This window comes from Danio aesculapii, chromosome 2 (genome assembly GCF_903798145.1).
Source record: "Danio aesculapii chromosome 2, fDanAes4.1, whole genome shotgun sequence".
Lineage (NCBI taxonomy): Eukaryota > Metazoa > Chordata > Actinopteri > Cypriniformes > Danionidae > Danio > Danio aesculapii.
In genome coordinates this window covers 19,848,213-19,875,161 of record NC_079436.1, presented here as the reverse complement: position 1 = coordinate 19,875,161, position 26,949 = coordinate 19,848,213, and the positions used below count along the sequence as shown (strand labels likewise).

Below are 26,949 nucleotides of genomic sequence, written 5' to 3'. Positions count from 1 at the left end.
CCTTTTTTATGGGATTCCTAATAGTTTAAAGAAATTGCAGGAATGAGGGTATGTTTAAATACTTGGGCTTCATTGCATTTTGAAGGGTTTTAGATCATGTGATTTAGAACTAAACAGGCGGGTAAGATTATGCTCCACTCCCAGACTCCTATCAGTTCATTCAGTGATGTCAGACTATTCAGTGATTTCTGAATATAGCAGTCACATTGGATACATACAATTCAAGCATTTGTATAAAATGAAAACATAGATTTAAAAAAATGATCTTAGACCTGGGAAGGAGAATGAGGGCAGATTTATCTCAACTAGGGCTGCTTATTATTATTTAGAATAATCATAAACAAAATCGTAATCATGACTTTCAATAAAAATTATAATTTTTTATTTTTTATTATGTATGTATGTATGTGTGTATATAAATTAGAGCTGAACAATGTATCGTTTGAACATCAGTAACGCAATGTGTGTATCCGCAATAGTCCCATCACAGGATTAGATTTTTTATTAAAGATTGACATATATTAATAAATAGAATTTAAAAAATGTACTCATACACTCCCCAGAAAACCATAAAGCACCTTTTATTTAACTTTTATTTTTGCTCTGTCAAAGTTCAAGTTTTATATATATATATATATATATATATATATATATATATATATATATATATATATATATATATATATATATATATATATATATATATATATATATATATATATATATATATATATATATATATGTTTATTATAGTTTATGCTGACGCACTGTATAGAAAAAGACTTGATCACCCCAGCTGGTCTAAATTAATGAAATCTTTAGTTTTTTTTAGAAGATCTTTAGAAATCCATAGAAATAGAGCTATTCAAATCATCTGGTGAAATGAAATAATCATATTGACATTGACAACTGAGTTGAGGATCCAAATGCAAGTTTTTTATGAGAGTCAGTCAGGCTACAGTTTACAGCAAGGGTGTCCAAACTCTGTCCTGGAGGGCCAGTGTCCTGTAGAGTTTAGCTCCAACCCTAATCAAACACACCTGAACCAGCTAATCAAGCTCTTACTAGATATACTAGAAACTTACTGGCAGGTGTGTTGAAGCAAGTTGGAGCTAAACTCAGCAGAACCTGGGCCCTCCAGGACCAAGTTTGGACACCTCTGGTCTACAGGGTCAAACAAGTACATGCAGAGCAATCCAAAGTCGTGGTCAAGGAACAGACGAATGGTACAGGCAGCAAATTATCAATAACAACTCGAAGACAAGGTGAGGATTAAAACTATGGATAGACTAGACAAAGAACGCTTAGAAATGTTACACTAATATATAAACAAGACTCAGCAACTGGTGTGTGTTTCTGTGCTGCTTTTAAAGTCAGCTGTGTGTGTTAGCAATCAGTGGAAAACTGGAACAGGTGTGAGTGTGTGGTGCATGACATGGTTTGTAGTCCATATGGTGACAGATTTGTAGTTCTGAGTGATAATGAATGATTCCGAGCTACAAGCCTGGATCTCTGGTGATTGTGATAATATCTCAGCAAAACAAAACATTGCATTGTCCATTTTTTCTAATATCATGCAGAAGCATACTCTTGACTGAGAATTAAACTTGATTTGTTTCGACATGACTAAAGTCTTTAGTCAAGAACAGTAAGTGCATTATCCCTTGTGTTTTGTAATTTGATTAGTATTGTTAAGCAGGAAGGATGCAGGAATATAGCCAGCTCTCACTTTAAGAGCCATACAGATCCTATTTACTATAAAATGCATTTTCATTCTCATAAAAACAAGCATTTATGTGAATAACCACTAAGCACCTGCTTTGACACATATGCATTGCATTTATTTGACTGTTTAGGCTCAGAGGTTAAGTTAAAAGGTGAGTTTACATGTCTGTTCTGTCTGACAGAACAGCTCGATATCACACTTAAAAGCATGTGTAAATCTTATACACTTCAATAAATCAAGCATGTTTTCTGTGTGGAGTTTGCATGTTCTCTTCGTGTTCGTGTGGGTTTCCTCCGGGTGCTCCAGTTTTCCCACAGTCCAAAGACATGCAGTATAGGTAAATTTAATAAACTAAATAGGCCATAGTGTACTGTATGTGTGTGAATGAGTGTGTATGGGTGTTTTCCAGTACTGGGTTGCAGCTGGAAGGCCATCTGCTGTGTAAAACATATGCTGGATAAGTTGGCAGTTCATTCCGCTGTGGTGACCCCTGATGAATAAAGGGACTAAGCCGAAGGAAAATTAATGAATGAAGGAAATCAAGCATGATTCATGGTGCAGAGGAGGAAGGAATGTGGATTGCTGGAAAGGGCGTGGGATATGACATAATAATCATTTTATCTTGTTTATTGTTTTTCTTCCCCAATCATTAGAGGCCAAAATCAAAATTCAAATTCAAATAATTGCACAGCTTTAATCTTAACAGTAAGCACTGACATTCACTGTCTGTGAGAAAGTGTGCACTTACAGTATGATTTATACAAGACAATGATGCTCTGTATGCAAGTGTATTGTGTATGTGTGTGTGACACAGATCTGATTTATGGCAGCATTGGGATTCATTCAACTATATACAGTTGATCACACTCATCCTCTTTTCTAGAGATCCAAGAATCATGGGGGTTTTACCTGGTATGAATGCTAATACATTCACCTTGATTGTTACTGCATAAAATGAATGTCTAGTACACTGAAAAAAAAAGATTCAAAGATGATTCCTTGGATTTACTCAATTTTTTTAACGTTAAGTGGTTGTAAACAATTTATTTAGGCTGAATTTAAACAAACAAATTGAGTTGAACATTATTAAATTAAATTTGTTTGTTTAAATTCAACATAAATAAATTGTTTGCAACACTTTTGCATGCAACACTTTTTTTCAGTGTACAATCATAAGCAAATCAGTGCCAGTCATGTTTATTATACTTTACTAGTGGAGGAAAGATCTCATTCTTTTCTTTGAAGATTTTAGATAATTTGCTGTTAGGCTGTACTTCAAAGTTTAATACTGTAGATATTAGGGTTGGGCGATGTCGACAGATTTGGCATCGTACGATGTCTAATGTGAAACATTGCGATGGACGATGGCATCGTCGTTGTATTCAGTCATAACGAATTAATTATTTGTAGCCTACCGTTTGAACTACCTGGCCCGCATGGTCTTTGTTTTACCCATAAACAAATCATTAATAAATAAAGATAAGTTACACACAAATTACCACCTGTCAATCATTTTTTATACGGGACTTTTAAAGACTAAAACAGTGTACTGATGCTGTGACACGTTACCTGATAGATTCAAAAGACAGAAGAGTCGTTAGATAGAGACAAGAAGAGTCGTTAGATGGAGACAAGATTAATTAAATATCACGTTTAACAACTATAGTGAAACACGATCCAGCGGTACATCCTTGATGACCTGTCCGACGTGCACTGCTCTCTGGAGCATCGTATTGTCTATCTGCCATCGGCGATGGACGATGACATTTATCAGCCCAACCCTAGTATTTATGATACCAGTAGTATAGATATGATACCATTATGAAAGCACTTTTGAGGTGGATATAGTGGCACATTCCTAGAGAAGTGAGCACATGCCAGCTATTATCAACTATAATTTCTTCAGTCTGAAGATAATCTTTAGATTGAGGTGATAGAAATGATGAAGCTGTGAAAATAACAGCTGTTCAGAATTCACAATGTCTAGTCTAATCATGTAGAGCAATACAGTATACTGTATTACAATATGTTGTGAAATATATACAGCTGTACAATTTTACATTTTCGACTTTTTTCATTTAAACTGTATATTTCAACAGAAATTGTCTGTAGCTTATGACTCATGGGTGCTTTTAATTATTTTTATTTCACTTTTAGCACGTTTTAATTGCATTATGGGAGCTTGATCTCTGCTCTGATAAACTTTTGATGTGAAAATGTAACTCTGCTGTTCAATAAAGTTGATTTTATTGACATTTGTAATATACTGTAGTCTGGATTTATCATAAAAACTATGGCACAAAAACTATGGTTATGTGCTGTCAGTATTTTTTATTTTATATTACAGAAAACTTTTTCCAGATTAATGTAGATGCATCCCAGTTTAGAGAGCTGACTTGTTTTCTCTCTGTCATATCAGACAGCATTTGTGCATGAAAGCACCTTATAAAACAGATTTCACAGCATAACCTTTAATAATGTATTACAAAATGTAGAGGGCTTTATTAATAACTAAGGGAATATTGATATACTACAATACTAATTTATTGCTAGCAATATCATCAAAAACAGAAAATGTTGGTCAATATACACAAAATGACACACAAGTGGTGTTTGAGAAACCGGGCCCTATCATATACCCATGACAATAAGGCGTTTTTGCATATTTATGCATATCTGTATTTGCTTTAATAAAAAGAAGTTTGGATTTGTCCACCTGTCTGGTTTTGGAGACGCATACATCACCATATGGGGCATAAGAACAGGACGTGTGTTTGGACATAACTCAGTTTTTTGACCACACTTCATTGCTATTGTTCATTTATTTGTTTGCTAGAAATTAGAACTGAATTTAGAAATAGTTTTGAAACAAATCTTTGTGCTTAACAAGCAAAATTTTATTTGTAGGGTGATGGATGTCGTCAATGGAGTGCATACACCACCGTTTCCTTACTCCACGAAAGTAAAGTAGTAAAGTAAAGAGAAAGCAAAGAGGCCGAATGGAGGAGACTCCTTCTTTATTCTCACTACAGATTATCTGTTTAACTGTTTCCTTGCTAGTAAAATGTTCAGTTTTTCCACTTACAAAATCACCATGTAAATAGCAAATGTGACATGACGTGACGCAATTGACTATCAAAGGGAATGGGAGATTAAACTCTGACTGGTTTAATGCACATTATTTTTAAAACACACCCATAACTAGGGCCAGACAGAATCTGCGGACATTTTTTGCTGTTTCTGCACAGAATTTTGTTAAAAATCTGCAAATTTATGCGGAATGATTTTAGGAGTATCATAACTAAAACCTTAATATAAAAAATAAAAAGTAATACTCTTTTAACTATTATTTAATGTTTACAATGCAAATCCAATTAGATCCACTTTATTTGGTAAACAAAGCAAGTCTCTTATATAATAAATCTAATAAAAGACAGAAAATATTACTTTAAACCTGTATTGTAAGTGAATCAAATGTGCTTTAGACTAGATCGTTAAAATAACCCATATTTGTTAATTTTATTTTGGCTCAACGGTCAGAAAATATTGAATGCACAGATTTTTAGCATATCCAAGGCAGCATTTTAATGGGGTGGTCCAGTGTGTATTTTAAGGCTTGGTTGTGCTTATAAGATGCAAGGCAATGTGTACTCATGATTCATTTGTAGAAAATCACGTGTGAGCCTCAATGAGACAGGAAATGAAGAGGACACAGCTAAACCTCACGCCTACTATCTAAAACTGGTACAAAACGCTGCAGCCCGTATTATCACAAAAAACCCCTCTATCTGCCACATTACACCCATTCTACAGCAGCTTCACTGGCTTCCCATATCTTTCAGAATTAATTATAAAATACTTCTTCTCACTTTTAAAGCCATGCACAATCTTGCTCCTTGCACCTTCTTGAACACTCAGGTCTTCTTCTTCCATTCACCTTACTGTTCCCTCTGTCCGCCTTGTCACCATGGGGAACAGAGCCTTCAGCCACTCTGCTCCTCAGCTTTGGAATTCACTTCCTCCTGATCTCCGTAATTTAGACTCTCTTTCACAATTTAAATCCAAACTCAAAACACATCTGTTTAGAACAGCTTATTCTCTTTAACCCGACTGCATTTTTAAAAAAAAAGTTTGTATTGTATTTTATTGATTTTATTGTGTTTTTATTTGAACTGATTGTTCTAGCTGTTCTGTACGGTGACCTTGAGTGTCATGAAAGGCACCTTAAATAAAATGCATTATTATTATTATTATTAAAATAAAATTGGACAAGTGTCTCTTACATGAAGATTGCAACTGTTAACAGCGGTATGATGGATAAATATGAATTTGTAGCTAAATTGTTGGCGGTGCCAAACAGCATTTGCTATTGTTTGCATCCTAGTTTATGTCCTTGCTACATTAAAGCATTAATGCTTGACACTTAGCTGAATAATATTTTAATTAAAAATAAATAAATAAAAACAAATAAAAATACTTACAGGTTGTGGCTCACAATCCACAGCTTCCTATTATGGTTGGAGCTGCTCCTTCTTTGAGGTGTTTTTAGCCAAATCCAGCACTGAACTGAGAGAGATTCTGGAAGCTTTCCTTTGTCAAATGCTATCTATATCTTTTTTATAATTCTCCTGAACATAATTAAATTCAATTGGAAGCTCTTCTCTCTTTGTGTCGTGTGCTTTGAAAACCCAAATACAGAAACAGAACAAGCTCTGTGGAAATAGCAGCGTTTGGTTGCCATTTTACCTTTCTCTGCTATAACATTACAACACCCCTGACCACGCCCCTTCACTGCGTGTGGTGTATGCGTGGGGTGAATGCCTGTAACTTGAAGCGCTTGTGATCTCACTAACCCAGATGTATTTTTTTGTAGTCCCCAAATTTCTTTGTTCACTGTTGGCTTTGCTAAGCTAACTCTATAAAAGCAAATGTCTCCCTTTGCATTGAACTTTCAGCGAATTACATTCAAACATGTTGTTTATGTTTACACAGCTACATTACACATCAACTAAAGTTTAAAATATGATAGTGGACCACCCCTTTAAGCTTTTGGACACAGACATTATTTCAGAGTAGTTGTTTAGAGTATTTATTATTATTATTTTATTACGAAGGATATTATACTGTATGAAATAATGTGAGCTCTATTAAAGCTTTTGGCCTGAACTGAAGCCATCTGATTTAGCTGGCACAGAGGTTTGTCTTGGTTTTTATGAGAACCTGCTCTTAATCACCAGCACCACTTACTATGCACAGCACTGCACACAAATGCCCGAGCTCTTAAATAATTCCACTGGGTTTTAGTCAGGTACATTTTCAGCACTGACTACTGCAGGATCATGTTCAAATGATATCTAGCAAAGTAATATACCAATACCTCAGATGCACAGATGCTTCACAGAGGTCAAATTCTGCCTTAATGGAGAGCTGCGTGGTCGTAGATGACATCATCAGGTCATGAAACATGCATTCCTGCTCATCTTGGATTTGACGACTTGTTTTTCACTACTGCGTTAAGAAATGAGAGCAAACCCAACAGACGGACGTACAATAAAATCATCACCTGTTCCTTACTGTAAATGCCAGATGATTAACGTACATAATGACATATTTTCACTCTTCAATAATGTCTGTTTATTTTCTCAGTCTTTGCTTCTACTTGGTATTAATTAACATGTTCAAATGTGTATCTTATGACAGCTTGTGTTCAATTTTCAAGCCTGGCGCACAAGCATGAATTAGTGAATTAGTTAAATGAATTAGTGTTGTACGTTTTATTTAATGCTATCTCATGGCAATTTGTAACTTTTTGATTTAGTGGCTAATTCATATGAATTTGTACAATCTCATTTGTACAATTTAGTACGATTTGCTCATCCCCCAATGATGGTTGGGTTCGGTGCCATGCCTACTTTTAAAAATGATGCATTTTTGTACATATGAATTCATACGAATTAGCCACTAAACTGACAAAATGTAAATAGTAACGTTTCCTTGTGGGATCAAGCTAGTTTTACTATATTGGTTTCAATTGTTTTGGTTTACAGAAAATCTGTATTTTTACTTGTTTTTGCCATTGTTTTCTATTGGTATGGTTTAATGTAAACTTCATTACATTCATTTGACATTCAGCTTGGTCTTAATGCTGGTCGTACAACATTATTAGTGTGTTTTGGTATGATGTACAGTGTAAATAACACTGTTTTGATAAACTTTTTCACAACACATCATGTAACGATCATTTGTTTGGTCACTCGATAGAGAGCAGGTGGTCTTCTGTGGCTGTTAGTGTGCTTTAAACATTTATACTACAGCAAACACATACTGAGGTCGTCAATCATATCGCATCTGTGTCATCAATCATATATCTGTATTTAGCATCAGACACTACTCCTGAGATTGAGGAAAACACATCTTAATGGCAGGTGAAACAGAGCTTTACAGAAGAGCCCCCTGGGACTGTGGGTTTTGTTGCGTGTGTGCAGATGTGTTAGTGTGCGTTTCTCTCTGTGTGGTTTGCCTCCTGATGGGTTGAGCTCATGTCGAGAGCGCTGCAGGATCCTGTGATTGTCGCAATGATTTGATGCACCCTCTTACATGTTAAACCATCTTTCATTGAAACTAAACCCCCCAATTCTCCTGAAATTCAACACAAGGGGCCTGTATTACCTGGGGGGATTATTTCATATTTGTAAGACAAATCTTTGGGAAATTTACAACTCATGTGTGTGTGCACAAAAACCAGATGTTTTAATTCTAGTAAATTTGAAGCATTTTAAATGAGCGTTCATGTGCACAAGGTTTAAATCGTTTGCCCATACAAATATGCCCATTCATCAGCAGATAAGAGCTTTCTGCACAAACTTTGTTTTACAGCCTTTCACCACTTTCATCAAACACACTCTGCTGACACACTCGCCTGATCCTCCAGCAATGCCAAGTGTGTCATTCTTAAACACAGTTCAAAGACAGCAAATACCTTTTACTGTATTTACTGTACACGATTACAGACTTGAACTTAGATACTGTAGCTGTAGATATGCATATATCTGCATATGTAACTTTATTATGTCATGTCATGTCATGTCCTGTCATGTTATGTTGTTATGTTGCGTTATATTATATTATATTATATTATATTATATTATATTATATTATATTATATTATATTATATTATATTATATTATATTATATTATATTATATTATATTATATTATATTATATTATATTATATTATATTACACTGACAACACCATTTTTGGAAATTGACATTTATACATCACTTGGACGATGATTGTTAGGACAGGACACTATTTGGCCAAGATACGACTATTTGAAAATGTGCACTGTAATACAATTCTGCCAAATGAATGGTAAAAAACAGTAGCTGTGGTTGCCATGAACTTTATCACAAAAAATACAATAGCAATCATTACATATTTAACTATATATATATATATATATATATATATATATTCCATTTTTATGGATACACATTAATAAGCTTGCTGTGCTTGGTTTTAACGTAACTGTGGTTAACGTAAATGGTGTGCTTGGTTTTAACGTAACTTTATTCTTTTATGAGTTACTTACAAGCCCCCTCACATATATTAATGTGCCACAAACAGGACACATTTTACACATTTTATTAAGGTGTATCCATATAAATGGCCCACCCTGTATATTTAAACAACAGTTCTGTCTGGTTCTTGAATCTGATTGGCTGATAGCTGTGCAATATTCTGCAATAACAACACTCATACAGCCTCCTCACCCCTCTATATTACTCCATGCACATAGAGTGACAGTAGTTCAATAGACTCACTACAGTTTGACAAATGTTGCAGCTGTTGGACAACATAATGTACTTTTGAGGCTTTTTTAGGTGAGAATGTAGTTGTTTAGATTGAAATATGCCATTTATTTATGCCATAAAGGACAGTGCCTATTTTAAATATTTATAATTTCAGAGAGACAGCGCATCAGTATCCATCAGCCTGTCGTACTGAGCAGGGCAAAGATGGTTGGCATTCAACCATTTAGATGGCAACAGAGACCGCATTATAAGCCTTTAGAGGAGAAAAACTCAGCATCACTTTAGATATTATGTAAGAGAATCTTTCAAATGCTAGCTCTAAAGTGACATTGGAGATGTAACAATGGTTTCTGCTGTTCTGATGTCAGGTGCAGATGTGAATGAATGGTGGAAGAAAGTAGTTCCTCATACAAAAAGATTTTTAGACTCTCTGTGTTTGATTTTCTTTTTTAAATACACGATTTTGCCATTGAACTGTTGTATAAACACAATATCATACGAGTAGCAGTGTGATATGGCTGTATATTGTCACTGGTCGGACACTTAAGCACAATATTATTATTATTTTATGGTTATTTCATTAACGACCATAAGCATGTGTGAATAAGAAAATCATATGATGAACCAAAGCTCATCACCAACAACTTTACCCTCAAGCAGAGAAGAAGCATACTAATAGATGGTGCGTAGTATCATTCACACAACTACTAAACACCATCATCGTAACAAATATAAAATCCAATTAATGCCAAAAACATTATTTATCAACATTAGATATCATATAACATAAAGCTCTGATGAGAAATAACCATAGTAATGGCAACGGTGCCATGCAGGGAATTCCGGGAAAGTCAATTTACGGTTAACCATGTATATTTTGTTGTTGTGTGTCATGCATAACAATTATCAAGCATTTTTAGAATTATTAAAACATAAATTTAATTAAATTTGATTTCATTTATTTTATTTTATATTCATTAAATGCACAGCTCTCTATATCTAAAACTCTCATTTGAATGAGATGGAACAGTGTTTAAAGTGTTAGACTAGTATTCATTAAAAAAACAAAACGTCTTTCCTGCTACACTGTCAAATGACCTTCTCAACACACTGCATGTGCCAGAGCATGCAGTATGTTGATGTTATATTTGCATGTCTTGCGGGTCAGAGGAAGCAGACGCTCAGTCTGGACTGTGCAGTGATCCTGCACCCCTGAGGAATGATGTAAGCAAAAGCACACTGAGCTCATAGTGTTTTCTCAGTGTATCTCATAAGTGAGCGTCCTCTCTCTTTTATAACGTTATCCCAGTGTAAATGAACAAAAACACTCCATAACAGCCTGATCTGCCTCAAAATTAATGATAAAGACATTATTACATATTTGAAAGCGTATGCTAGGGCTGTGCGATTTGGTGTAAATATCTAATTGTGATTGATTTCTTTGACAGATATTGTGATTTCAATTTGATTTGCGATTTAATTTTGTAGTCTGGCTTCATCTCAATAATCTGTATTGTAACTTCTTACTGCTAAAATGCAGAGAGCGTTAGTTAAAAAAGATATTAACTCCAACGTTTATTCATTTTTGTTTCTAAATATTCCGAAATTAAATACTAATTTTAGGGCAACATGGTGGTGCAGTAGGTAGTGCTGTCGCCTCACAGCAAGAAGGTTACTGGTTCGAGCCTCGGCTGGGTCAGTTGGCATTTCTGTGTGAAGTTTACATGTTCTCCCCGCGTTCGTGTGGGTTTCCTCCGGGTTCTCCGGTTTTCCCCACAAGTCATGTGGTACTGGTGAATTGGGTAAGCTAAAATTGTCCGTAGTGTATGTGTGTGAATGAGAGTGTATGGGTGTTTCCCAGTGATGGGTTGCAGCTGGAAGGGCATCCGCTGTGTAAAACATATGCTGGATAAGTTGGCGGTTCATTCCTCTGTGGCCACCACAGATTAATAAAGGGAATAAGCCGAAAAGAAAATGAATGAATGAATAAATTCTCATTTTTTTCTGAAGGTGTGAGCAAACAGTAAACAAAAAAAAATGACCGTACTTTTCTTTAAACAAGTTCAACTCAAATTAGGAAGATAGTGTTGCTTATTGTACAAACAAAAAAGTGGTACTGCAAAAGGGCAAAAATATGTGTGAGGCGGAAGTGTATATCTCCTATCCGGAATTTGGATGACGTTTTTAAATCCCTCTTTGGTCACTGCATTCTAAGACACAGTGTCTTTAGCGAGGTAGTGAGTTATGGCGTTAGTTATCTCCTGGTGCCTTCGTGATGTGTTTTTCATTTAGTGTAATAGCTGCAAACATCTATGAAATTGTACTTTGCTGTTACTTGCTACTAGATTGAGTGTCACTGGCAATACTTTTAGTTGACTTTTTAGCAAGATGCTCCTCATACAGCTGCCTGTGGTGCTTTTTTAGATGCTGGTCTTTGTGTTTTCTTGTGATGTGGCAACAATTTTGCAACAGCTCTTACAAATGACCTGTTTTTGTTCGGTGTCTGTGACTTTGAAACCAAGATATTCCCATATTACTGATATCCTGTTTTATTGATATTAATTTGTCTATTAATGCTTCTGAAGCGGCATATACCATCATCCCACTCGTTCGCACTTTCCTGTTTACTTGTTTTTTATTGTGTGCTTTCCACATAGTTCGGCTGCGCAATTTTGATTGGGCAGGACGAAAGTGTGCTCACTCAATTGGCTAATAAGGCTGTCACACACAGTCGGCAGTCACACATTTGCTCTGGGTGAGGGAAATTAAATAATATATATTTCACATCGCAGCCACTTGTGATTAGCTAATCGCATCTTTTCAAATCACATATGTGATTCGATTTTGATTAATCGCATAACCCTAGCATATACCTTATTGTTATTATTGTAGGTCAGCAGCAAACGAAAAGAATGTATGGCTTTTGAAATTACCTTAGATTCATTAGTTAATTAATTATTCTTTGTTGAATAAGCAAGTTTGGTGTGTATCTATATGCGTAGATGCATACAAACATTCTTAATGAAAATGAATACTGAAACAAGCGTGTGACGTGCAATAGGAGATCTTGGAATATGCTAATGTTAGCCTGATAGCACTGAAAACCTACATCACACCCTGCAAATCATCATCCAAATTGATGCCTCCTAAACGCATGAAGACATCATCACTACAATACATCATGTAACATTCACCAGGGAGAAAACTTTACACTTTATTAAAATCTCGAAATAAAAATAGAATGTAGGTTGATATTTGCCTGCCTTTCTGTCCATGAATGCACCAATGACAAAATTCTTTCTGTACAAAAGGGTTCACAGAGGTATGGTTCTACACCTGCTATAGAATAATAAAATACATATAAATACATTTGGACCATTTCATTTAATGAACACTATCAGGGTGCGAAGAGAATTTCAACCAACACAATGTTTTTTAAAGACATTGCACCCTAAAGGACTGTGAATATTTTAACTAGGCATGACATCATGTTGCGTTATAGATGGCATTAAGGGTCCCCTATGTTTACTCACATGCTTTTTCTTGCTTGTCTTTCCATTTTTACCTCCTGCATCTACTGTATATTCTGTATATTCACACTGAACCCAGTTCTCCCATTCTCATGCCAAGCTCATGATGTATAGCCTTAAGATGTTAAGCCATTTAGTGAACTCAACTGTAATCAATTTGGCAAAACAAGCTCTGGTTACTGAATGGGGTCAGATGACGTTGTGTTGTTGTTTGAGGTCATTCCAACTGCCAATGAGGACAGGTTTTACTCTTACGCTGTGTCACTATGTGCTCTGTCACAGTTTTGACCCTGACATTTCGTGCCATGAAAAAATGTACATAGAAACTACAAGTGAATCATGCTTGGTTATTATGACACTTAGCAATAGGATTGTTGCATTCCACAGCAGATTTTAAGGAAATTATGAAACCTTGTCTCCATAATTGTGACTGTATACTGTAGCACAACTCTGACTTTCCTTCAATGGTGAATTTATATCATCAGACTTGTTCTCAAATTTGAGAGTTCATGACATGATATCTCTCAGACTTTACATTTCCTGTCTAAATTACTTGCGATCAAGTTAACATATTGCATTTATGAGAAAAAAAGAAAAAAATAATGAGTGAACTCTTAGTTGGATTACAAAAGTCTGACTTTATTTTCACAATTCAATATAATATTAGCATTTTTTTTAGGTTTTAGCTTTTTTTAATGTCTGAATTATTATAAATAGTTATACAGTCCATGGATTCACAAAAAGGCTTTTAATTTGAGCATTTCCAAAAATAGTGTTTAGACTTTGTTCACTTTTGAAAAAGACTGTGCTGGAGTATTTAGCATACTGCACTTTGATACCTGCTGTTCTTAAAGCCATTCCTCTTAGTGTCTCTCCTCATTTAACATGACAGGTTTGGAGAGGCTTGACCTGTCTGGATTAGCTGGAGATACGCTGTGCTTAATGACCCCTCAACTCTTAAGTACAAGCAGAGTATGATAGCGGTAGCGGTAGTTTTCATCTGTGACACTCTTAGAATGAGATGTTTGTAGGTTACTCAAAACACCAGAAACATTAGCAGCTGATCTAATTTAGTCTGGTGACTTTTTTTACAGCATTTTGAGGTCACTAGATTGGAAACAAGTTGATTACTAGGATACAAACCAGTAGGTTATGAGGTCGATAAGAAGGGATTGCAGAATGCACTGGAAAACATGGTGTGTTGGGAACAGCTGGTTGACTGGTGGTCCTCTTACGGGATTGTTTGTGTTTGTATTTAAGCCGAATGATGGTACAAATGTCTGTCCTGAGACCTTGTCCTTTCCAATTCTACAACCAAGCTCTAAGGGTCAAGGTGTTTGCCAATAAATATGTCCCAGACAGTCCCTGTTGGGTACTTTTGCAATGACACCATATTTCTACAAATGCATCTGCATTGAATGTGATATATTGTTGCACTTAGGATATGCAGTGTGTTGCTCTGTTGATTAGCTGCTTTTGTTGTCACTTTTTGTTTGTGCTAATATGATGTTAATGACTCATACAATCTGTTATCTCTTGTGGGTACATTACATCTGCATCTGTTCATCATCATTCACAATTTTGTTGGTAGGAAATGATTCTTGAACAAATGAGCTAATGGATCAGATGCTCCCTCAAGGGTTTTGAGTTAGCTGCATGGAGCAGGGCATGGTTTAGTGACATATTAGTACCAGGTGTGAGGGGAAGTTTTTCTTTTTTATTTATTTAATTTAATTGAATGATTATCATACCTCTGTGGTCTACAAGCATATGCTCCTCTTTAGAATTAAATTGATTACAGATCTGTAAAAAATGACTCAACAAATTGTTTTAACTCTTAATTTTGAATTGCCTTACTGATGTAACTTATGGCCATTTCCACTAAGTGGTACGATACGGTACGGTATAGGTCATTATGGGTCACTTTATCAGGCTTGCGTTTCCTCTGCCAAAAGGGTACCAATGGTACATGTTTTAGGTTGCTGAAAGAATCATTTGCTCCTTTTTTTCTTCACTCTCGCATTTGTCTGTTTCTGAAAGGATCGGATGTCTGAAACACTTTAATTATCACAAGCACACTATTATCATTAGCTCAAGAAGTTTGTTATTTCAAATATAAACGTGCGGCAAGCAATCGCGAGCTCTCTGGAGAAAGTGAAACCGCTCCCGTATTAGACGGCCTCGTAAATAACAGCAGGACAATAGGTTTATCTTCTTAGCTTTGTGGTTGTTCATCAAAATGACGGCAAGGTTTGTTTGAGCTCGGGTTGACCATGGCTCGTTATTATATGTATATATTATAACGAAGTAATGTCTCGGCTGTGTATTTAAAAATGGCGCTTCCTTTGTTTTCGTTCTCATGGCTTGTACACACTCTAGTGACCTTTGTGTGTTCAGCTGCACATCTGGCTATGCCTTTTGATGCAATTTTGTTGTGCTAGGTACCCTTTGAAAAGGGTACCCAAAAAGTGGTACGGTTCGGTTTGTTTTAGGTACCTTTTGACAGCGAAAACGGCCATAAAAGCATACCAAACTGTACCATACTGTACCACTCAGTGGAAACGGGTCATTATAAACTGTTTACTTAAATTAAGTGAGAACAATAAAGTCCTCCTTTTAAAGAACATCTAAATAATGCACAATGCTCTCTTTTCTCTTAGGCCCCCGCTTTAGAGGACTCTGGGAGTGAAGGAAACTGTCTGGAGGATGGGGACTCCCAGCAGGAGGAATGTGGAGAGCAACAGGACCACCAGGAATGGTGTGAGCCGGTTTCTGAAGCAGCGCAGGATACAAAAGAGGAATATTTTGACACACACTCATGGCACAGTGACACTTTCTCTGACTCCAGTCATGAAACTAAGTACTGCTGCAGGACATTGCGCACCTCTGAGACTGGCGCTTTGGGTCATCTGGACTCAGACGTTTCATTTGTTAAACCCACACCTTCAGCTAGAGAGAGAGATTCCACTTTAGCTAAACGGCATCATGATGTCTTTGACAGTCTCAGCGGGACAGTGGATAGAGTGCAATTGCAAACACAGATTGGAAATACAGAAACCATGCACATTGATGGCACTGGAATGTCTCATGGTGGACCAGAATCTGAGGAGGCATTTATCAATTTTCCAGCAGGACCTGGACTTGATTCTTCTTCAACGAATGACTTATCTCATGTAGCATCACCCCTAGGGAATTTAAAGGACTCTGTAGAACTAAAAATATTCACCGAGCCAAGTGCTAAAGACTCATTATTCACCATAACAGATGGACGGGATGGAGCTGAGTTAGGGGACACCTTTGTTTCAACATCCAAATGGGATCAAACATGTGCTCAGCCAGAACACCATAAGCCACACATACAGTTCATAACCTCAGACGAGAAAGAGTTACTGCAAAAGGATATTGACACTAGTAATACGGAAATACCAATGATTCCAAATCCACCTGTTCTGAAATATGCAGAAGATGAGCACAATAAGTCACACAATCAACATCATAAGCTAAACGTTGATGACAGTGAGATCAGTTTATCTCTATCACAACAAAGTTCTGTATATGAGTCTTTAACATTTGAGAAACCTGTTGAACAGAAAGTTCTATCATCAGAACAGTCACTTCATTCAGTAGAGCACAGCCAACCACAGATATCAGTAGAGCACAGCCAATCACAGATATCAGCAGAGCACAGCCAACCACAGATATCAGTAGAGCACAGTCAACCACAGATATCAGTAGAGCACAGTCAACCACAGATATCAGTAGAGCACAGTCAACCACAGATGTCAGTAGAGCACAGTCAACCACAGAAATCAGTAGAGCTCAGTCAACCACAGATATCAGTAGAGCACAGTCAACCACAGTTGTCAATAGAGCACAGTCAACCACAGATATCAGTAGAGCACAGTCAACCACAGATATCAGTAGAGCACAGCCAAGCACAGATGTCAGTAGAGCACAGTCAACCACAGATATCAGTAGAGCACAGTCAACCACAGATATCAGTAGAGCACAGCCAAGCACAGATGTCAGTAGAGGACAGCCAACCACAGATGTTGGTAGAGCACAGTCAACCACATATATCAGTAGAGCACAGTCAACCACAGATATCAGTAGAGCACAGCCAACCACATATATCAGTAGAGCACAGCCAAGCACAGATGTCAGAAGAGCACAGCCAACCACAGATGTTAGTAGAGCACAGTCAACCACAGATATCAGTAGACCACAGTCAACCACAGATATCAGAAGAGCACAGCCAACCACAGATATCAGTAGAGCACAGCCAACCACAGATGTTAGTAGAGCACAGCCAACCACAGATATCAGTAGAGCACAGCCAACCACAGAGGTTAGTAGAGCACAGCCAACCACAGATATCAGTAGAGCATAGCCAACCACAGACATCAGTAGAGCACAGCCAACCACAGATGTTAGTAGAGCACAGCCAACCACAGATATCAGTAGAGCACAGCCAATCACGGAACTCAACTGATCACAGCACGTCACAAGCTTTTATGAACTGCAGCCAATCACATCTTTCAGAAAAAGACAGGCCATCACACGATTTTGTTGAACACAACCAGTCAAATAAAACTGTAGATCTCAACCAGTCACAGGATTCAGTAAATCACAGTCAATTACAGGATACTATGGAAGACAGTAAAACACAAGCCTCAGTAGAAGAGCGTCCAACCAATTGTGTTGAACACAGTCAGACAGAGAATTTAGTAGAAGACAGGCAATTACAGGATTCAATAGAACACAGCAAATCACAGGCATCAGCAGAAGACAGTACATCACATGATTTTGTTGAACTCAGTCAATCAGGGCACTTAGCAGAACACAGCCAGTCTGATTGTTTGAAAGAATGCAATCAATCTACAAATTCAGTAGAGCACAGCCAATCACAGGACATAGCAAAGCACAACCAATCAGAAGCTTCTGTAAACTGCAGTCAATCAAAGAATTCATTAGAGCATGGCCCATCAAAGGCCTCAGTAGAAGACAGGTCATCTCAAGATTTTGTTGAAGACTGCCAATCAGAAGTCTCACTAGAACACAGTCATGATATGGCAGAGTGTAGCCTGCCACAAAACTTAATAGAACACAGCAAATCACAAGTCTCAGATGAAGACAGACCATCACAAGTCTATGTTGAACACAACCAATTAGATAAATCTGTAGAAGTCACGGTGTCACAGGATTCAGAAGAACACGGACACTTAGAGTATCTCATAGAACAGCGCAAATCACAGGATTCAATAAAAGACAAGTCATCAAAAGATTTTGTAGTACACAGCCAATCAGAGGACTCAGTAGAACACAGCCAGTCACATGATTTAGTAGAACCCAGGCAATCAAATGATTCAATAGAACACATCAAATCACAAGACAACACAGAGCACAAGCAGTCAGACATGAATTACATAAACTGCAGCCAATCACAGGCCTCAGTAGAAATCTTAATTAAGCACAGCCAATCACAGACTTCCATAAATTGCAAACACAACCAATCACAGCATGCCATACAACATGATCAGTCTAACCTCTTAATAGAACAAACGCAATCACAGGATTCAGTAAAAGACAAGCCATCACAAGATCTTGTCAAACATAGCCAATCACAGGACACAGTAGAACCCAGTCAGTCACAGGTCTCAGTAGAACACATCCAATCACAGGATTCCCAAGAGTGCAGCCAATCACAGAACTCAACACTACACAGCCAATCACAGACTTTAGTGGGACACAGCCAATCCCAGGATTTGGTAGAACACAGTCAATCACCAGCTGTAATGGAAAACAGTAAATCACAGACTTCAGTGGAACACAGCCAGCCACAGGCTTTGGCAGAACACAGTCAACTACTAGCTTCAGTGGAACAGAGCCAATCACAGGGTTCAGTCGAACACTGCCAATCACAGGCTTTGTTAGAACATAACCAATCACAAGCTTCGGTGGAACACAGCCAATCACAAGCTTTGGTAGAATGCTTCCAATCACAGGCTTTAGTGGAACACAGCCAATCACAGACTTCAGTGGAACACACCCAATTACAAAATTCATTGGAACACAGCCAATCACAGGATTCAGTGGAACACAGGCAATTGCAAGTTGACTTCATTAAGGCACATTCCATGAAAACCAAGTGGATGGTGACTGAGTCAGACACAGTAGCGTTTTACGACAAGGCACAATTAAAACAAGACATGAATGTTTGTACAGATTGTGAAATCAATGAATCCTTGGGAGTTTCATCAAAATATGCTGACAATTTGAACTTTGAAAATAATGAAAGTCTATATTTCAAAACACAAGACTTAAATGACACTTCGACTGTTGTTTCTGAATACAAGTGTTTCTCACATGTGCCTAATGCATCTTCTATCGGAGTGTCCGATCCACTGCATCAGTGTGCGATTAGCAATTCATCCTCAGATCTGCAGGCTAAAACTCATTATGGTCAGCAGAGTTGGCCAGTATTACAAATACAAACCGAAAAAGACGATTACTCAGTTAGTAGATATCACATGGATGGTTACTGTTTGCAAGACAGTGAGCAAAGAGAGTTTTACAAAACCTACCAGTGCCCTAATAGTACCATTCATTTTAATACACAGGGTGAATTCACTGAAGCACAAGGTTGTATCAACACCAAACTTTTTGAAAGCAAAGGTGGTGACATTGTAGGTGGACCGCAGAATGACAGCAACATACATCACATTATGAAAGGGAAAGAATGTACAATAGTTCCTTCAATAGAGCAGTCAGTAATTTACTCTGACAGTTCAGGATGCATAGAATATAAAAGGCCCAAAACGTTGAGCATTGCTTGTCCTGACATGACAACTGCTGGAGCTGAAGGGTGTCCCATAGACAGTCCTGTTGAATCACTGGCTACTCTGTTTGAGATTTCATATGACAGATCTACAGTCAGCCCCACAGACATTTGCTTTGAGTTTAGTGATGGCCCTCAAATGAACTGTAAACAAGTAGCACAGAGTGTTACAGAATATTCAGATGCCCCCAAACAATTTCACCAATTTGACACCCTGTCTGACAAACAAAGAAGGCCTAATGAGTCAGCTGAATCAATTGCGTTGGACGTTGATATTTTGTCTGGTGCACGTTCCGATCTCTTCACAAATGCACAGTTTCCTTTTGATTATTCCCAGCTGAACAGCAGGAACTATGCACAAAGCTCAGACACAAATAATAACATTAAAGCCATTACTTTAGAAGAGTCTGCCTCGGGAGTACAAATGTCTTTGCCTAGTTCTTTGCAAAAATACAGTAGGTTTACAAATAATCCTGAATGCTTAGTCTCACAAAGGGGTGATCACATAATCATTGACTCTTTTAGTCCTCATAATACCCCCTTCAAAGCACCTGAAATGAAGACTGAAGTAAACAGCAAAAATATTGTTGTGAAACCTAGCTGTCACATAGATGTTACACAGAGGAAGCTCTGTGATTGCTGTGGTGGGAAGGAGTGCCAGCTGCACTCGACTGCAGTGGAGGGAGAGCAGACAGCGGGTGTATTTCAGTTCAAGGGCACAGATGCCATCAGTCAGCACAGAACTGCAGTGTTGCAAACCTTGAGTCCCCCCAACAAAGATGACCATTACAGCACACATGAAGAGGTGAAAGTAGACTCTACAAGCTGTGAATTTTCACATATGGTCAGTTTGCTTGCACACAAACATCCGAATCTTGTCCGAGAAGACTACGTATTACCACTGACTGGAGCTCTCAAGGCTGATGATGCTTATGTATTTGAAAACCGGGAGAGAAAGCATGAAACTTTCCCGATCAACTCTCTTAAAAGCACTGAATCAATATGTGAAACTTCTGATCCTCTTTTTAAACAAACATTGCAATTGCACAACTCAGAGGTTGAGGGTGCATTTGTTACATGTTGTCATATTTTGCCCATCACCAACTTAGAGGCCATTTTGGAGACGGACCGTTCCCCAGAGAGCTCATTTGCAGTAGAGAATGAACTGGAGGAGCAACAGAGAGGAAGTCCTTTATCAGAAGGTGGATTAAATGAGGAGCTGAGCTCTTGTGATGATGTCACAAATCGCCCACATGACAACATTTGTGCCATGCACACAAAAGCCAATGTTGCCAATTCCATGAATGAACCCAATGCTGGAGAAACAATGAACTCTTTATCAAATGGGTTTGACAGCAGTGATGACCATAGTGTTTCCAGTTTTGTGTCACAAGACCTTGACTCCAGTACCAACAGTGAGGAGACGGAAGACACCATGCAGTCAGGTCTTCGTGGTAATGCGAGAAATAAGAGAACACAGTCAGCTAAGGGCTCTATGTTTTCTGGTTTGATTCGAATGCCCACCTTCCGCAAGCCAAAACGAGAACTCAAACGCAACAAAAACAGGGTTGATCCGAAAGTTAGGGAGTCCAGTGGCGATAGAGATGAACAAGATGAGATGAAGAACAACAGGTCACCCACATGCAGCAAATCCCACCCTTCACTGTACAAGACCCCTATTTCTCAAAGTGCAGATCACCTTACTGATATTACAAAGCATTCTGACCACTCAAATGATGATGTTTTTGAAAGGGCTTTTGCTTTAAATGTGCAGAATAGAGAGAAACACACACAACCTCAACATCCATTTGAACAGCAGCAGCGGAAAGATGGAGATGCACTCAATTTTAGAGCTTGCCAGACAACAGAGGGGTTGCAACAAAAAAGATGCAAGAGTATTGATAACTTAAACTTACGCATGAAGCTGGCAATGGCTCACAAGTCTATTTCTAGCCTGTTTGAGACCAGATATCCCGAGAGGGACAGCCAAGAGCAGATCTTACAGTTAGAGAATGAGGATGGGAAAACCAAGCAATCCTGGAAAAAGACCAAACGCTGTAATGAAGCAGAACTTTGCAAAAGAACTCAGTCTGTTCCTGAGACGGTCTGTGACAAGTGCATACATCACAGCCAAATTGATTGTGCCTTCTGTGCTTATCGGAGCAGATCCATAATAGCCAGCTTACCAAATGTCCAAGTAAGATTGAAGAACACATGCCTTTCTGACCTGCAAACTTTGAAATCTGCACCTCAGGAACATTTTGAACATAGTAAATATCTGGGGGAAGGTGAGCAGCCTTGTGCTGCTTTCTCAGATTCAGACCAAGCATCGTTAGATGATTTTGAGTCCAGTGTAGAGGACAGGTCACTGTCACCTGCACACCCCACTGTTCTTGCACTTTCAAACCAAATGTCACCTACCTGGACAAGGTCCCTAAGCTGCTTCGAGACAACTGATACACCGACAAGGCCCATGAGCCCCAAACCACACAGTCCTGGTCTAGGCTGGACACAGCGGAGGAGCTTCCGCTACCCCTCGAGATCTGTTGCATCTTCTCTCTGCTTGCTTGGTCAGGGAGTGAGCACTGACGGTCTCTTAGACCCACCTCAGAGGCCGACATCTCTGAAACCAAGGACAACACAACTCACTACAGCCCACTCTTTCGATTCTGAGTACTTACTAGAGGACAGCAGTTCAGACAACCAGTCTCAGAATAGCCTGAATTCAGCCTCCCTGATCAGCAAAACAGAGGTGAGTTAATCATGAAGTTTACAATGCTTGAAGAACTTTAATTGTGTATTGAAAATGTATGAAGTGCGGGCGATGAACTATTTAATCGCTTTTTGTATTTAGCTTTGTAGTTTGTATATATCTGGGGGGGTTTCAAACCTGACCCTGGGGGACTCGCAAAAGAATACATTTTTGATGTCTCTCTTTAACTAACAACCTTTTCAGGTCTTTAGTTTCCCACTTACAAATGTATTAGCTCAAATTGGTGTGTTTTATAAGGGAGACATACAAAATGTGCAAAGTCTGTATTCTGACTGATAATTTCCCATATTTCCTGTTTTAATAGTGGTGTTTGCAGGTTTGCAAGTCGCAATATTATATAGCAAGGGTGTCCAGTACAGCTTTTTGAGGTCCAATTTAGCTTCAGACATTTTTAGCAAGTCTGAGGTTCTTGATTTTCTGGTTCAAGTGTTTATTATAAGTGCAAGAGCTAAACTCTGCAGAACAATGGTCCTCTAGGAGCAGAATTAGATAGCCTTGCTTAAGAGCTTTCAGGGAGATGTGTCAAAGACAGTGCCATCTAGTGGGAAGCATTTAGGATCACATTTGTGTGTTTATCTATGGCTCTGTATTGAAAAAAATAATTTGTACACTTTTTTTCCCCAAAACTATTTAAGGCTTGTGTCTTGAATTGGCAAATTTGTTATTCTTGTTTATGAGTTTTTTCCAAATTTGGGGGGTTGGTACATTCTCAGAAATAACATTAGGGCTTTAACTGGGGTGGTACTATAGGCCTGCACAATATTGGAAAAATCTGACATTGCGATATTTAGTTTTTCTGAGATAATTATTGCCATGTACTGTATCTATTGACCTTATTCTTCAATGCGGAAGTGTGCTTCTTTTTTGGAATGTTTTAAAACTTCCAATTCAGCTGCCTATGGGAGAAATGACTAGGAATAATAAACCGCAAAAAACGGTCAAACTACTTGTTTACAAACAAGTGTTTGCATGATTATACAGACAAAGTAGAATAATATAATAAGAAAATATTAGTTTGCAACATCAAGCAGCAAAATTAGCTGTTTTTTAATGTCTAAAAATGAATGGAAGTGAACGAGAATAGAAGTTTCAAGCCAAAAAGATTCAAATGGCTGCGCCCGCTCATACGCGGAGAATAAGGTGAATACAATTCCAGCAAATGAATAAATAGCACTGTTTGGAAACACACTTTACTTTAAGGTTCAATTCTCACTCATAGCAAACCAATATGACTTTTGCTTCAATAAACTCCCAATTTGCTCCTTATTCACGTAGTTTAGGTATTGGGTAGGATTAGGGATGTGGAATAAGATCATACAGAATATGTGCTTTATAAGTAGCCATAAACCAAAGATAAAATGAAATAAACCGCGCATGCTTTATTTTTTTGTATATGTAAATGGGATGCACACGTTGCGATATTGATGCTGAAACGATATATTTTGCAGGTGGTACCTTTTCTAACAGTGCAATATTTGTACCCAAAGAGTTACATTTACAAGGGATATATTTGAGGAGTTCAGATGTGCCGTCTGAAATTTCCATCGAAAATGAAAAATTTTTCTCAGCCTACTTTGTTTATGTTGAGATATTATACATTAAAGACCAGGAAAAGGACTTATTTTTTGCCATTAAAGTGATCTTATTGAACATACACAAATGAGCCTGATTAAAAATACTCATTTAAGGGGAAAATTTCAGACGGCGAAAACTCTTCATTTATAAACATTAACTAATTATGAATAATCTTGTAAAGCTTTTATTAATCATAGTTCAACATGTACTGATGCATTAGTAAAATCCAAATTTGTGCTTGTAAATATTAGTTAAGGCACAGAGTTAACATTAACTTATATGAATTAATGTTACTTAACTTAAATAACATTAAATAATGTTTAAAAAGATGAATAATGCTGTAATAAATGTATTTCTAATAATTTGTTCATGTTAGTAAATACATTAATTAACATTAACTGCTGGACCATTATCTTAAAGTGTTACCCCTTATGACTTCATATTGGTAGAAAAAAAATTCCTATTTTTGTACGTTTTAGGTATATACATGCCACCCCAGTGACAGTGACATATTTCTTATTTTTGAGGTATACAAAGTTGTGTATGCCTGCCAAGGCTGCATTTTTTTGAGAAAAAAAGTAGTCATTAATATTGTGAAATATTATTCCAACTTAAAATGACTGCTCTCTTTGTCAATTTATTTAAAAATCCAGTTTGTTCCTGTGATAGCTGATTTTTTAACCTCATTACTTATCAGTAATAGGTCACATGATACTTTAGAAATCATTATAATATGCTGCTTTGCTGTTCATAATAATAATAATAATAATAATAATAGTAGTAGTAGTAGTAACAATAATAAATTCTTATTATTAATACAATGTGCAAAACTAATCTGCCAATGCATTAAGACAAAACACACTTGGCATTTGTATGATATCTTAACTAGAAAAGTATAGGTTAGCAGTGTAAATATGCTAATTTATACTTTTATCTTCTTAACATTGCCAAAAATTAACATTTGACAAGATGCATCCTTTAGTGGACGTCCATTTTAAAACACCTGTTCAATAACCACCCTAAATTTGCACTCAAAGCATGTACAGCACAGTACTGAAGCCGAGAGAAGACCACAAGAAAATGCATGTGTGCTTCGGGTGAAGTCCAGAGATCCAGCTACAGCTGCGCCCAGGCCTATGTCAGATCTGTACGGCTGGTCCATGTCTCTTCAGGGTACCAGAGAGTTGGCGCTCAACTTGGAGAGGAAGACTAACACACATCAGCGCTCATGCTCATATGAAACATTGACCGATGTGGAGAACATCTGCAAAAAGAAGCTAAGCAAGCAGCAAAGTTTGCGGCAGATTAGCACATCAACATCTGAGAGGCATGAGAAAGTAAGGAATTCACGGAAAACGGGGAACCACTTGGCCATCAGCATCTCCCACTGTACCTTTTCTTCTCCTGTCCTGCTTTCCTCCTGTTTTGCACTCCTGGACTCAATCCCTTGTAGTGTCTTTAGGATTTTTTCGACTTCTCTTCAATTTCTTGTGTTTTGCCTAAATAAACAAATATCTGGCCAAACACTTTCAGCATTACAACTTCTACCAGTGTCTGAAGTTTTTAAATGTATATTATTTATCATTTGTTTTAATTGTACAGAATTTTATTTTGTTCTGTTATGTATATGTTTTATCATGAGCATGTGTTGTTATTATTATTACAAATTATTATTATTATAACTATTATTATTATTATTTTTTTAGTAGGATGCATGATATACAGTATTCACAGAATGTTATTACTACTACTAATAATAATAATACTAAAATATAGAAAATTAATTTATAATAAAGACAAATTACAAGTGTTTTTGTTTGAAATATTATACATATATATATACATATTATACATATTTGTACATCTACTTAAAAGTACTGAAGATTTTACTAGATTTATTATCTAAAAAAGCTAAAAGATTTTAATCAGGTTTAGATCAGGACTTTGGGCTGCCATTTCATTATTTCAGTGCTTTAAGGTTAAAGGAACAGCTTTTTCCATTTTTACTGTGTAACGGGGGTTGTTTTTTCAAATAAAAATTTTGGGTGATGAATGCCAGGAATGAATTGTATAATCCTGAAGGAGCTTCTAACAAACGTTTGCATTCATTCTGCCATGTTGCTTTAAATAAGATTTAAGTCTTGTTCAACATTGCCAAACCATGATACTTCACCTTCACCTTTCACTCACCTTTTTAAACACTTTGGATTCAGGATTTTAATAATAACTTTATTGAAATATTATACAAATTCATGCGTCTACTAAAAAGTACTGAACATTTCTAAGGTTTACTAGAATTACCAGATTTATTATGTAAAAAAGCTAAAATTTTTTAATTAGGTTTAGATCAGGACTTTGGACTGCCATTTCATTATTTCAGTGTTTTCAGGTTGAAGGAACAGCTATTTCCATTTTCAATATGTAACAGGGCTCGCTGTCCTCCATAAAAATTGCAGTTGTATAATCCTGAAGGAGCTTCTGATAAACATTTGCATTCATTCTGGCACGTTACTTTAAATAAGATTTAACTCTTGCTCAACATTGCCAAACCATGACACCTCACCTTCCCTTTTTACATGTTTTTTATACACTTTGGGTTCAGAATTTAATTAATAATATTATTGAAATATTATACATATTTATACATCTACTTAAAAGTACTGAAAATTGTAGTAAAACTAGTAGTAAAA

General features: G+C 37.1%; 1 protein-coding gene across 5 annotated transcripts in view; it reads left to right on the top strand.

The window, feature by feature from the left end:
* Nucleotides 1–26,949, top strand: part of arhgef4 (Rho guanine nucleotide exchange factor (GEF) 4) — a 153,455-nt gene that overhangs the window by 62,227 nt on the left and 64,279 nt on the right. For 4 of the 5 annotated variants that reach the window (XM_056474299.1, XM_056474292.1, XM_056474314.1 and 1 more), the window contains 2 exons: nt 15,734–22,663; nt 25,297–25,596. In XM_056474299.1, coding sequence (XP_056330274.1) covers nt 15,734–22,663; nt 25,297–25,596 — 7,230 coding nt within the window. The remainder of the gene's footprint in view (nt 1–15,733; nt 22,664–25,296; nt 25,597–26,949) is intronic. The other variant, XM_056474320.1, reaches the window with a different exon arrangement.